Raw genomic sequence first — 14985 nt, forward strand, 5'->3', positions numbered from 1 at the left:
ATTCCTAATGAAGAGGGCGGGGAGGAGGGACGGAGGGGTGTCGGAATCCTAGAGCATGGGTACTTTAGGCCACGCCAATTTGACACGGGGCTGCAAGTTTTAAAGTTGTTTTTTAAGACAATAACTGCATCACTTGCGGAACGGAACCCAGGACAGATCTTGGATTAAAAGCAGCTTTCTGAAGGTACAAGTGGTTTGGGGGGGATCAGATTGTGGGTACAGAGTCACTTTAACATCTCTCCCCTTACTGGTTCCATCCAGGAAGATCAATGGCCAACCATGTAATACAAGGACAGCTTGAGTCATGCAGAATAAATCCTAATGCTTGATGGCAGCTCTTCATTCTGGCTCATAGATGGGGGTCTATACTACAGAATATGGAGATAGGTTTCCCCATCATTTATTAACTGTAGAACTTTGCTGATGCCAGTGCCAATCTTTATAAGGATGATAATATCTAACCTGTGCCTCCAAAGCTCTACAGAACTAAAGAGGATTGTGCAGATTACAGGCACTGTAGTTGTTTCTTGCGTTTAATAATAGATATTTGCTGGTTGTTCTGGGACTTGAATCACTCATGTGAGTCTTTTCATGTGTTGTGTTTCAGCATCCTGAAAAAGAAGAGATTACGGCCTGTGAAGCGTGTCTCGTTTTCACACTCAGACAGTCTCTCCAAGCTCTTGCAGGCCGGCCCGCACCCTGACCAGTTCGGAAGTACAGAAGCTTTAAGCATCTCAGACACCGGTGAAAAACTGTTTATTTTCCGAGCTCCCAGTGCTTCTCCCTCTCCTCTATCCAAGCCCAAAAAAAAGAGGAACTTTCTCAACTCCAAGAAGTCCATTTCAACGCAATGAGAATGAAAGAGTTAAAGCGAATGGACCAATGGTACATTGCTTTTTTGTTGTTTATGTTAACAGACTGGCGCCGGTGCAGAAATCCTGGTGTGCCCGCCCCCAGGCATGAAGCACTGGGGGTGGGCAAACTGACCCACAGTGTGACAATCTGCCCTCCCCTCTGTGACGCGGCTCCATTAAGTTCGATTTTATCAGAGCCTTGTCACAGAGGGTAGGGGGTTTCGCTACACTGGGGTCGGTTAGCCCATCTCCAGTGCTTCATGCCCGGCGCCATGAATGGGAAAGGGGCAGCAGTTCAAAAAAAGGACCATGCCACCGGCATCCTCATGCCAACGCCGGTCTGTTCATGTGAACAACAAAAAAGCGCTGTACTAGTGGTATATTCGCTTTATATATTTTATTTTTGATAATATTTATAAGGTATATCTTGTTTTTAAGCTACAGTATGAAGAGTTGTTGTTTTTGTAAATATGTACATAGAGAAAATCTGATTAAAATTGTACATGAATGATGGAAATGCCTAGTATACTGCAATATGTTGATTGCACAGGTGTGAATATTTTGTACTGTACAGCGCCAACCTGGTTCTTTCCTGATCCTTATTTGTAGTCAGATAGGACGAGGCTACACATAGACTTTTTTTTGTAACAAGATTATTCAGCTGCATTCTAAAAGGATACATTTAAAGGGGTATTTCCATTTTGACGTTATGTTATGCCCTATCCGCACTAATGCATAGGGCATAACTAAAAGATCATGGGGGAGGTTGAAACTTTATTTAAATCGAATGTACCACTTTGTTTGCTGTGAATTTTTTTTTATTCTACCTGCTGAGCTTTGGCAGATAGATCCCAGCGGTGTACTCCATTTTCTAACGGCAGCCCCGTTCCCGCCATCTAATTTGGTTTCTTGTTGTGCATTTTAGCATGCTTGATGCACTGGACTCAGTGCCAGTGTCACAGAGGGAATATTGTAAACTTGGAGCGCTGGGCCAGCCTCCAGGGCACTGAGCAAGCTGAATTGCAAAACGAGAAACCAGCGCAGATGTCGGGAAACCGGAGGTCAGTTTGGAAAATGGACTGTGCCACTGGTGCCGACCAGATAGTCTGTGAAAAAAAAATTACAGCGATTACACAGTGGTACATTCACTTTAAAAATCTGCATCTAAAAGGGATTCTATAGCATTGGCAAAGTTCAGGGCTGTATCTGATATTGTAGCGCAGGTCCATTGGAGAAAATCCCAGCACTCACCAGTGCAGTAGAACTGATGGTTTATTCAAACACTTACATATCCAAAGGGTCCATACATCATGCAGAATATGTTTTGGCTAGTGCCTTCTTCAATTGACTTGGTAAGTGCTGGGATTTTCTTTATTGTATGTATGTGAGTTTTTCTCTTTCAGGAGCACCATTATCATATGGAGTGCCGTCATCTTCAGATCACATACGACAGGTGCTGCATTCACAAATTTTTCTGTTTCTGGCTGTGTACCCTTTCTGCTGGCTTCTGCTGATGTCCTGTTTCTTGCTCAACTCTGTGATTGTTAATGGGAAAACAGCTCAGACCAGGAGATCTCCCAGCAGGGGGAGCAAGGGGTAGTAAGTATGGGGCTGGTTAGTTGTTTTATGCCAAGGGAAGTCGGCAATAAGGGGAGTTTAGGTTTTCTTGGAAAACCTCTTTCAAGTGACACTGTCCCCCCCCTTTTTGCATTCTGACTTCTCTACATAGCTGTAAAAGGTAAATTTAGCAGTTTTCATAGCTTATTTTATATCATTTGTCTTGCTGCTTGTTCAAGTAAAAAGTGATCTTTTATCTACTGCAGATTGTGCTAAGTGGGCGGGGCATTAATATAGCTTAAAGTGACACTGTTTTTGCATTCTGATTTCTCTACACAGGTGTAAAGGGTAAAATTAGCAGTTTTCATACCTTTTTTTATATCAAACGTAGAGATGAGCGAACCCGGTTCGGGTTCGAGTCCATCCGAACCTGAATGATCGGCATTTGATTAGCGGGGGCTGCTGAACTTGGATAAAGCTCTAAGGTTGTCTGAAAAACATGGATACAGCCAATGACTATATCCATGTTTTCCACATAGCCTTAGGGCTTTATCCAACTTCAGCAACCACCGCTAATCAAATGCCGAAAGTTCGGGTTCGGATGGACTCGAACATGCTCAAGGTTCGCTCATCTCTAATCATACGTCATGGTGCTTGTTCAAGTAAAAAGTGATTTTTTTATCAACTGAAGATTGTGCTAAATGGGCGTGGCTTCACGGCAACAGCACCACTTAGTCCTGCCCACTGCGCCACCATTGGCCCCACCTCTCCATGACATCATAGGCACATAGGCCCCACCCCCTCGCCGACCATTGTAACAGGCTGGCCTAAAGGTCTAGGCCCCACCCCCTCCAGGTCAGCCCATACCAATGGCCCCTCCCTCTAGGGGGAGGGGCCTATGTGCCGATTACTTCATTGGGGGTGGGGCCAATGTTGGCACTGTGGGTGGGGCTAAGTGGCGCTGTTGCAGTGAAGCCCTGCCCACTTAGCACAATCTTCAGTTGATAAAAGATGACTTTTTACTTGAACAAGCACCATGACGTATGATATAAAAAAAGGTATGAAAACTGCTAAATTTACCCTTTAAACCTGTGTAGAGAAGTCAGAATGCAAAAAAGTGACACGTTAAGCTCTACTAATGTCTCTTTACCACCCACATTACTGTCTCCTTCCGATTTGATTGGACAAGTAGTGCTGCACACTACACCACAGTGCTATTTTTCCCATCTAAGCTTGGGAAGAAAGCGGGACATGGCTTTACAGGAAGGGGCATAACTTACAATGCACCAAAGTGCATCAGGCATAGAAACTTGGTGCCAAGTAAGCCAACCAATAGTTGATCTAAAAAGTTAGATATTAAAAAATAGTTAAAGTCTAAAGATGTGCCAAACTTGTACAATATAAGCCACTACGGAACATTCGGCACAACCTCAGATTTCCAGGTCCAGTTTTACAGCATATGTAAATATGTCACCTTGTCTTCCCCTTTAAATCCCTAGGACCCAACTTAATTACAGTATATTGTTCCTTGTTTTACTCAACTTTTTACTGAAACTTTTATCAATTAAAATTTTATTATGTTTCATTGGCTGAAGGGAAGCGTTTCCACCATCATTGTCTTCATTGTGTTCTTTCGTTACTTTCACGCTAGGACATTCTTTTGACTTCTGAAGTCAGTAGCAGACTTGCTATCGAGTTTCTGACAGCGGGTTCTGAATGTAAAAACATTATTTTAATGTAACAGAGCATTCAGATCTCCTCAGATGACAGGATAACTAAATTATAGAGCAGCACAGATGGTTCTAACACTGGAGACACTGAGCCGGAGCGAAATACCTCATCTAAAAATCACATTACCTGCAAACATTTCCTCCTGTTGTTTTTGAAAGGCTTCTTATGTCTGGAGAAGAGACAGACAGCCGGACGGAGATGTTTCAAATATTATTATTATTATTATGATCATTATTATTATGTTGCATTGGAAATAATTGAACATATATGACCTTGTTGGATCACAATTTCTTGTGGAATTATTCTACGTATAAAGTTGAATCGCTTGGAAAATCCAATACATTGCTTATTTGAGCTAGAGTTACAGCTTGTATTAAAATCCCGAGTGGTATCCACAATTCTGCAAGGTCAAAGCCTGCTTGGTACTTGTCCTAGTAATTTGTATTATGTGATTTAAAAAAAGTTTAATGCAGCTGAGCTGTTGGGGAAAATATCAAATACTAAGTGTACATCACCTCCTGTAACCCAGGATATATATAAGAAAAAACATACCAAGGAACATGAAATTGGTTTTATAAGAAACATATACATTTTTTTACCTAATGACACCAGAATTAAAGGGGTTATCCAGCGCTACAAAAACATGGCCACTTTTCCCCCTCTCTTGTCTCCAGTTCAGGTGTGGTTTGCAATTAAGCTCCATTTACTTCAATGGAACTGAGCTTCAAAACCCCACCCAAACTGGAAAAAACAGTAGGGGGAAAGTGGCCATGTTTTTGTAGCGCTGTACTGTTGAGAATGTCATGAAACTTTGTATATTATTGAAGCTATGACAATATGGCGCTGACCTTGTAAACATGTAGGGGGACAGTTATGAAGGCAGCACCAGTGGTGTACGCCAGGGAGAGGTCGCAGATTTAACCTTTCTCCCTGGTGTACGCCAGCCATATAACCCCCCAGACAGGGAGTGAGGTTGTGGCCTCCTCCCGCGCCTGATTTACCATAATTTACATGCAGAAGTCAGGCCAGTTTCACTAAGAGGCATGGACCTCTTAGTAAATCCGGCGGAGCCAAATTTAAGACTGGCGTACCAGTATGCCGATCTTTATAAATCTCCCCATTAGAGTTGTTTACGTTGCTTAAAGTTTATGTAAGTAAATTCCAGTGCTATGCAAGTAACTCTTTTCTTCCTCAGCCAATGAAATAATGACACAAGCCGTAGTAGAAGAACACTGCCCCCAGGATATATATATATATATACTCCCAGCCTTCTTAGAATACATGAAATCTACTTTGACCGTAAACCATGTTTCATTCTTCCGTGCACAAGTTAATACTTTTACCTTGTAATTTGGAATAGACAGTGAATATGACAGCACTCTTTTAGTGCATCCAAATCACTACAGAATAATAAAGTGAATAATTTGAGTGAATGAGCTAAGCTGCAGTTATTGTTTGTGGAGAAATGCAGCTATGGTTTTTCATCTTAAGCAACCATAAGCAAAACATAACCTACAACTTTTATAGCTGTCTCATGCACTAACTGACAATACTACCCTGCAAGGATGAATGCAGCAGATGAAAATCCTGAAGGGAAACTGGCTGAATGAGTCTAAATCAAATTATTTTAATACATGTAGAAAAAATCTGAAAAAACATTCACTCAGGTCTGTAATTGCAGCCAAAGGTTCTCGTAGTAAATAATGACTCTCAGGATAACCCATTAAAAAGTAATAAAGAAAAAATATCTGCTTTTGGATGGAGTTTGACCTCTCCACTCCGCTACATCTCTTAGCTTAGTTCCCTATTCATCAGTTGTCCTGTTTATTCTGTATACACTCTAGCACTACTCTTCTCGGTGGCCTATCTACTGTACACACGGACTGCCACTTGTACAATCCATCCAAAAATGTCCCTCTACAATCCATCCAAAAATGCCCCTCTACAATCCATCCAAAAATGCCCCTCTACATTTCCATCTGGATGTTTGCCGATGCCTAAATAATACTCTGCTGGAATTTTGGATTGACCACACCGGTAACAATCCTATTTTCCCCTAACCTCAATTGAAGATGACTTATCTAGCTGCCCCTGTAATATCCCTAAACTAGCCCTAGACTAAACTGTGCAGACAGAGCAAGTCACTAAGATTCAAAGTAACACAACTAAGCCACAAGTTTTATACCCCTGGCTTACAACATAGGATAGGTAGCAGGAAGATTGCACCCCCCCCCTTCAACCACAGGATCTGAATGATCTAAGACAACACATCAGTCCATTTCCAAGGATATGCTTGCATGTGATTGGACAGAACTGGAGTAATGCCAAGACATCTACCTTGTCACCAATGGAAATCACTTTAATCATGTGTACTGTATGGATAAAACTTGGATAGATAGCCTGTCTTTTCATCAAATATTTTTATGTCCTCTGGGTTATAAATACTGAGGTTATAATTTTTCTCTATCCTTTTTCCATCATTCCATATTACTGTTGCCAACACAAGAGAACAAGTTTAAAACTGTATCTTTTTCGTCATTCTGATTGTAAGCTCATCCGGACAGGGACCTGTCTCCTTTTGTCTTATTGTTTGTTCATTTGTTTTGCTTTTTTTACATTCTACTAGTTTATTTTTCTCTTGCCTACTGTCCATTGCTTTGCAAATTTTGGAAGTTACAAACTAGGTGGTTAGGAAGCACGACCGATAATATGGAGAGCGCCACTATGCTTTAAAGTCTAATAATATGGAATTTGGCCGCTGGTGTGATTTATTTAAAAAAAAAAAAAAAAAAGCATGGGCTCTTACTTCCTCACACTTGGAGCCTGAATGCAGTATACTGCTGGTGTACTTTTGTATCCTGTTGTTATTCTCTCAGCAGGGTCTCCACTTTGATGTATAATGATTTCTTTTGATACTTTGTTGATGCGGCAGTGATCTTCCATCCATTGCGCCGGCTGCAGAAATCCCACTTTCATTGCTACATTGTATCCAGTTTTACTCTTAGCTGCTATCTTGCTTTTCAATAAATTATTTGTAAATGTGACTTTGTGTCTTAAACAAGCCAACATCTGGCATAGAAATATAATTTTTGTGACATTTATATGAAGATGGAATGGGACGGTAAATCAGCCTTGGCATCTGAACGCACAGATTGAGAGTGCCCATGTGGATCGTTTTACGTTGGTTTTATGTTCCTGCTTCTCAATGTTTCAGGCACATTGTTTGAAAAATTGAAGAACTACTTTTCACTGGATGAGAAATTGTAAGACCCATGGGTGAATACGGTTGTTTTTTTTTACAAACTGTGTGTTATGGTTTTTGGGACCCCCCACAGATTGTTTAAAGGGAGGCCATAATAATGCTGCATGATCGCTACACTGCAGAGCTTGTTTTCACTTATATCAGTTGCCTTTACTGAAAAAAAAATTCAGATACCACCAGGACTTATCGTAGGGCAGAATAGGATGAACATTAAGTAGACAACAAGAAAAACTTAAAAGTATATATCAGTATCAGGAGAAAAAAAAAAAGGACAAATCACCATTTGATGATCGGAAATGGAGATGCTGGTTTATTTTTTCTTCAGTCTTCTAATCTAAACGAAAGGAAACCAAGGTAGCTGCCCCTGTAATGTCCCTGGACTAGCCCTAGACTAAGCTATGTATAACAACATTTTATTTTTGGGAGGTTGTCATTAGGCTGTTACTTCATCCTTTATGTTGATGATGACGAATATGGTTGATCTGTGTGCCAAGTAGACCATTTATTCTCCCACAATGTCTAAGTGCTGATGCCTGTGCTCAAAGCTGATATGTGCAACACTAATTCCCAAGGAAAGTGACAAGCGGCATGACTAGAGACAGCTTGTGATTTAAAAAAATGTCATGTCCGTTAGATAGCAAAGACTTATCCTAGGGTTTATCCTTGGGTTGCTCATATACATCTTCTGTCTTTATCACCAACCTAAATGCTTGAAAAGGAATGTGATGTTTTATGACAGCCCATGACTGCTGATTCATAACAAGTAAAAGTAGTGGTCGCATAAAAGATGTCAGGTCGCGGGGTTATAATAGTAATGGTCCCTCTACCAACTGCTATTGTGACAAAAGACTTGGGTAAGACAATTTCTTTGAGCAGCATTTATCACACAAAGTTTAATGCTTCTGAGGTTGGGCACCCCTTCTGGCCATTGACACTGCTTTAATTTCCCTATAGCCAGTCTACTCACATCCAGAATCCATCCATTTTATTATCCATTCTATACTTGTTGTTTGCCTTTTTCCCCCCAGGAATAAAATGACTATTTTTTTGGTGCCACACTTATCTTTTGTATGAATAAAGGAAATATCAGGCTTGATTTTACATTTTCTGGTATAGCATGTAAAGGAAAGTATCTTCCGTTCTTCCAGTCCAGTATTCAGGAAGAGCTTCAATTATTCAGATTCTCAAAACTGTAAAAGGTATGTCAGTCACATACCGTACTAATGTAGATAGGAAAGATGTCTTATATTGTCTTGGCCTATACACAATTCGGAGTAGGCCTTGTACACACACCCATTCATAGCTGTTAAACTTTATATACAAACTTCACACAATTAATGCATTCTTTTAAGTATGTGGCATGTTCCATTAGCTGTGCAGATTTTTCCACCTGTCAATGGAAATAAAAAAAATACCATTCTCTTAAACTGGTGACCAAATTGTGGGTGAGTAAGGCAAAAGGCATCACAAAGACAAATGGCTGGAACTTAGCATTATATCTCACCCAGGGCTTATTTCAAAGGTTAGACTGCTCACTGCTGCTCTATAATGTCCTCCGTGTTGCTGCCTCTGAAGGTGTGTCTAGAATCCCCTCTTCCTTTTGTAGCATATGGGAGCCATTTTTAATCCCATTAGCTCATGGATAACTTCTAATTAGAGAACTGCTAATTAGAGATCAAGCTTGAAGAGATGAAGAGGGAAAAGTTAGTGAAAAATGTTTGTACAAGTTATAAAATGGCCAGAAATTGTGTTACTCCACAAGTACATGCACATGACAGCTTATCCCGAAAGGCTTGTCTAAAGACTAGTAACCAGTTGGGTCTTAAGCTTTGTTGATAACAGATAACATTTGCTGTGCCATCACCCCAGCATGCATGAAAACCATCAGAGGTGATGGAATCCCCATTGGAATCCTTGATAGAGGCTTATATCTTAATAAAGCCTTACATACAGTATAAGAAGACGGTAAAGTCAAAACTGGTGGTAGTCATAAAAATTGTTTCCAGTTTGAATGTATTTATCTACTGGAGATAAGAAGAATGAAGCTGTAAGATGACTTCTTGCTTTGCCAACTTTATCTAGTATGTCCATCTCCTGTTGATCTACTTAATACTATATTCTATAAGAGATACATATCTCTCTATCCATCTTCAGATGTTTTTCATTACCACCTTATCACAAAGCCATACACATCATTTCACCCATAGCTGAATTTTTTATGCATCGTTGTACTGTGTGTTCAACTCCAACTTCACATGTCATCCACCACAACACATTAGATATCTGCTAAAGGGAATGTATTATCAGAAAATTAATTTTCAGTTTTTCTATTTTTTTAATGGTAATTTTTTTTAGAATTTTTGCGAATTTCCCATCTGTTTATCTAAACCTTAAAAAAAAAAAAAAAAAAAACAAAACTCCTGAAATATTGCAGTTTTCTCATGCTGGACAATAAGCCTAAAACTAAGTTGAGACTTCCAGTTCTGTGTAAATAAGAAAAAAAGAGTCAGAAAATATGGCTGCCCCTATAATAATGTTAACAAAAAAATTCAAAATTAAAGGGTTACTCGGAGAAAAAAAAAATTCTAATCAAATGGTGTTAGACAGTTATACAGATTTTTCTTTTTCTTTTTTTTAAATATGGAACGCTTCACGAATTTGCGTGTCATCCTTGCGCAGGGGCCATGCTAATCTTCAAGTTATACAGATTTGTAAGTTGCTTTTATGAAAAAATAGCCATCCAGTACTTATCAGCTGCCGTATGTCTTGCAGGAAGTAAAGTTTTCTTTTCAGTCTGACACAGTGCTCTCTGCTGCCACCTCTGTCCATGTCAGAAACTGTCTAAAGCAGTAGCGAATCCCCATAGAAAACCTCTACTGCTCTTGGCAGTTCCTGTCACTGACAGGGGTGGCAGCAGAGAGCACTGTGTCAGACTGGAAAGAATACACCACTTCCTGCAGAACATACAGCAGATGATAAGCACTGGAAGACTTGCATTTTGTAAATAGAAGTAAATTAGAAATCTGTATACTTTTTCTATTTTACTTTCCTCACAGCGCTATTAAGTTAATAGCTACTATGTTCACATATAACCCATTGATTCTGTGTCGTCCAGGATTTGGCACACGCACAAGCATCATGATCTTTCTATTGCAATCAGGTAATTGTAGTCTCTGGGCCAAAGGCCTCTAATCCAGTGTATGAAATCAAAGCCAATGAACAATGATGAGTCATGGTTGGTGAGGAATAAAGATTTTATTTGACCAAAAACTCTCAGCTTGTGTTTTCTGTAGACATTGTGCTTTATTTTCCTTTATACATAGTTTTGCGGACCAGATCGATCCATTATTTTGGCTCTTAGTACATAAAAGGCATGCTTCTTCATCTAAGTATATAATATAATTCTAATATGGGTGAACAGTCATGAAAAGACAAAAAAAGCTTGTATATGAAATCATGATACAAATCATATATGACAAAATAATTAAAAAATTGCTTTGTATGTAAATAAAAAGATTTTGTACAAAATAAAGATACAAAATAATACAATAAATATAGAAAAGCTTGTCAAGAAATCAATGTTTTTAAGAAGTCGAAAGTCTTTTCAAAAGTTAGGACCGTGGAATAAGTAGAAGGTGGCGGGTGTCCAAATAAAAAGTAAAAATTTCAGGGCAATCTCATTTATATAAAATACTGTAAACGCATAAGAGGAGTAAACATGGCGGGCCTCGGGTATCAATACTAAGAAATGAAGCGGCATTGTGGCCTATATAGACCACTCTTTGATTTTAAAAAGAAATTAAAACTAAGCTTCTTGGTTTCTTGCAACATGACCTCTTTTCTCAAAAAATCTGTCTGCTTTATGAGGCCTTGTGTGTTATTTTATGTAGTGAAAAAGCCCTTAAAGGGAATTGGTCACATTCAAAATTAATTCCAATCTAGGCACAATGTTCCAGAGCAAAATGAGCTAAGAAGATTGATATATATCTTTATGTAGTAAAGGATTCCATATAACTAGTAATTTATTCATTTAGGACTTAGGAGTCTAGTGGGCGGACCTAGTCTACTGCCTACTGGACTCCTAAGGCCAAAATATGCAAATATGTAATTAATACATTGTTATACTGAATATTTTCCCACATAACCATATATCAATCAGCTCAGATCGGCCTGCTCTATAATATGCTGCTCTCGGTTTGGATTGAATTTTAAAGATGACAGGTTCCCTTTAAAGGGTCAGGACACTGTAGGAAACCATATAACAATGTCCATAGTCACAGTATCAGTTCTTAACCTGTTTCAGTACAATAAAGTTTAAGGACCCATAGTGCAGGATCGAAGGTTCTCGTGATTTATACACATACATTAAATACACACATATAAGATTATACATAAAAGGAGCCTAATTCTAAAATGTGTGGCCCCCAACATGAATTCTACGTCACAATATACAGAACAATGACATGTATCGTGTATGTTACACATTGTGGCATTCGCACAGTCCAGCATTTATTTATGGCACAGCTGCAAAACGGAGGGCACAAAATCTTTTTATAAGAATATATCCTGGATTGGCTGTAGAGAAAATCATTTGTAGAGACACCATAAGCTTTATAGTCATAGTAATTATTATTACTGGGGATGAGAAAAAACAGACCCTTTAAACTTTTTCAATACCGTACCTTTTTATGTAGAGACACTATAAGCTTTATAGTCGTAGTAACTATTAGTGTTGTGATTGAACAGGCCCATTAACCTTGATCAAAACCTTTTTATTAAGGGACACTATAAGCTTTATAGTCATAGTAACTATTACTAGTGTTGAAAATGGACAGATCCTTTAACCTTGATCAACACCTTTTTATGTAGACCCTATGGGGGAGATTTATCAAACATGGTGTAAAGCAAAACTGGCTCAGTTGCCCCTAGCAACCAATCAGATTCCACCTTTCATTCCTCACAAACTCTTCAGAAAATGAAAGGTGGAATCTGATTGGTTGCTAGGGGCAACTGAGCCAGTTTCACTTTACACCATGTTTGATAAATATCCCCCTATAAGCTTTATAGTCATACCGTAGAAGTAATTATTATTAACGGTAATGAGAAAGAGCAGACCCTTTAAACCTTATCAATACCTTTTTATGGAAATACATTATAATGTTTATAGTCATAGTTAATATTATTACTAATGTTGAGATTGAACATAACCTTGATCAATACCTTTTTATGTAGAGACAATATAAGCTTTAACTAATATTACTAACCCTGATCAATACCTTTAAGTCATATTGTACCCTTTCTTATGGATTTTCTTCTTCTTAAAGTGGTTATCCAGCACTACAAAACATGGTCACTTTCCCTGCTACTGTTGTCTCCAGTTTGGGTGAGGTTTTGAAACTCAGTTCCATTGAAGTAAATGGAGCTTAATTGCAAACCGCACCTGAACTGGAGACAACAGTAGGGGGAAAAGTGGCCATGTTTTTGTAGCGCTGGATAACCCCTTTAAGAATGAATGAGAATGAATGATTAAGGCGTCTCTGATCTTGAAACAATAAAACTTGTACAGTCACAAAGCTTTTACCCCTAAAATAGAAAACAAAAGTCACCTGTAAATGTTTATTATTATTATTATTATGATGACTATTATTATTCCACTATTATTATCATCATCGAATTTGTATCTACCCATTTCTCAGACATGTCCTTCTCTTTCTGGATTCCAAAAATGACAACAGGAAATAGCAAAATTACCCTGAATTCCCAGTCTTCCTTATAGCAAATACGCCCAGTGATACCGGTGCAAGCGTCATATTACTGCAAATCCAAAGATGGGACTATCAGTCTAGTAGTGACTGCTCTAGGGCCCATGGCCTATGAGGACTGCCTGGATCTATCTGGGCATGACAGATATTACATAAAGCCTATTGCCCTGGATAACACATACCTGTAAGTAATTGATTTTCATTATAAAGAGAGGAGCATTCCCTAACCTCCAGTAATGGAAATGATGACTTGGTTAAATGAATGTCCATTAACAGTGCCTGCTGGCTGGGGTATAGGCATTTTTGGCAAGACAACCTAAGTATTTGTATGAATCTTGACGAATGGTAACTACAAATCTAGGCCTAATGGGCCTCTTGATGTGTTAAGGCCGTATTACATGGCCTGATTTGCCAAATAAGCCAGTGCCAATCTGCTAGACTATCGTGCGGCAAGGGCTGTATATATATATATATATATATATATATATATATATATATATATATATTGTGTTAGCCATGTCCGTGCAGACCTTCTCTCGTGTAAAATAATAAAGTTCATACATTACCTCTCCATGCTCCCCCGTGTTCTTCTAGCTCCTTCCTGCTCCCAGCAGCCGTCACTGGATCTTCTGAGCCAGTCTCTGAAGTGACAGGCCATTCAACCAATGACTAGGGAAACCAGTGACTGGCTAAGCAGCCTGTCTCTTCAGAGACCAGCTTAGAAGTTCCAGCAACAACTGCAGGGAGCAGGGAGAAGCTAGAAGAACACTGGGGAGTGTGGACAGGTATGTTTAGTTTATTATTATTTTTTTATACAGTCATCAGCCGTGGCCGATTATTGTTTCTTCAGATGATCAATGTCTTTATTACATGGAGCGATAATCTGCCGAATCCGCCTGTGTATAGGAGAGATATTGGATATAAGAAATAAAATGGTAGCCATTTCCTGTTGTCAGAGATAAAAGTAGATGTAGGATAGTTACTAAGTCACTAAGAAGGATAACTCAATGACCACTTGGGCCCCCATCCCATCACAGAAACCATATTTATTATCTTATTTTGATATTTCTCACACTCAGACCATATGGCAAGCTTAATTCTAGCTATTTGAACCATACAACTTTGTCGGAAAAAAAAGTTGTACATTTTTTAGCTGGTCACATAGTTTGGGTTGCAGTTCACTGAATAGGAATCACTCAATATATTTCCAATGGGCATTACCAGTGTATGTCATTGTCACTGAACTGCAAGTGTTTCATGTTCCTAGCTTGCTGATTTTTTTCCAATGCTAATCCAATTTATTTGAAATTTGTGGAGCCAATTGTACAGTCAATATCTGAGGTTGTTATGAGAAGAGTAATAATGATTGTACTAAACCTCAGGGCCGTATTTGCCACTAGGCACCCGTGGTCCGGTGCCTAGGGCGGCGCCCTGCGGGGGGCGGCACCCGCAGGACACATTTCTTTTATTTCTTAAATTTTTTTTTTTTACCCCCTCCGCCGCCCCGCCGCTGACATCCGCGCCCGGGTGGTGCGGCGGGGGGGGGGGGCTTCAGTCGGGCGGCAGGAACAGAGGCAGGCTGGGAGGGAAGGTCCCCCTATGCAGGGCCGGCGTGAGCTTCCGGCATAGACTGTCACACAGGCCGGAAGCTCACAGTGCAGCCCCGCGATGCCCGAACTTCCCTGCTCAGCAGCGGCGTGATGACGTCACACGCACGCTGCTGAGCAGGGAAGTTCGGGCATCGCGGGGCTGCACTGTGAGCTTCCGGCCTGTGTGACAGTCTATGCCGGAAGCTCACGCCGGCCCTGCATAGGGGGAC

At 39.8% G+C, this 14985-nt stretch overlaps 1 protein-coding gene and 1 non-coding gene across 2 annotated transcripts in view; one reads left to right on the forward strand and one right to left on the reverse strand.

The window, feature by feature from the left end:
• Window positions 1-2865, forward strand: part of EVC2 (EvC ciliary complex subunit 2) — an 80527-nt gene extending 77662 nt beyond the window's left edge. Inside the window, exon 22 of the mRNA XM_069977397.1 lies at window positions 608-2865. Coding sequence (XP_069833498.1) covers window positions 608-854 — 247 coding nt within the window. The 3' untranslated portion in view covers window positions 855-2865. The remainder of the gene's footprint in view (window positions 1-607) is intronic.
• A 7173-nt stretch (window positions 2866-10038) lies between these two features.
• LOC138797934 (U6 spliceosomal RNA) lies at window positions 10039-10141 on the reverse strand. Its single transcript, XR_011364025.1, has one exon. It is a non-coding gene; the product is annotated as a U6 spliceosomal RNA (small nuclear RNA).
• Window positions 10142-14985: the final 4844 nt, after the last annotated feature.

This window comes from Dendropsophus ebraccatus, chromosome 7, assembly GCF_027789765.1.
Source record: "Dendropsophus ebraccatus isolate aDenEbr1 chromosome 7, aDenEbr1.pat, whole genome shotgun sequence".
Lineage (NCBI taxonomy): Eukaryota > Metazoa > Chordata > Amphibia > Anura > Hylidae > Dendropsophus > Dendropsophus ebraccatus.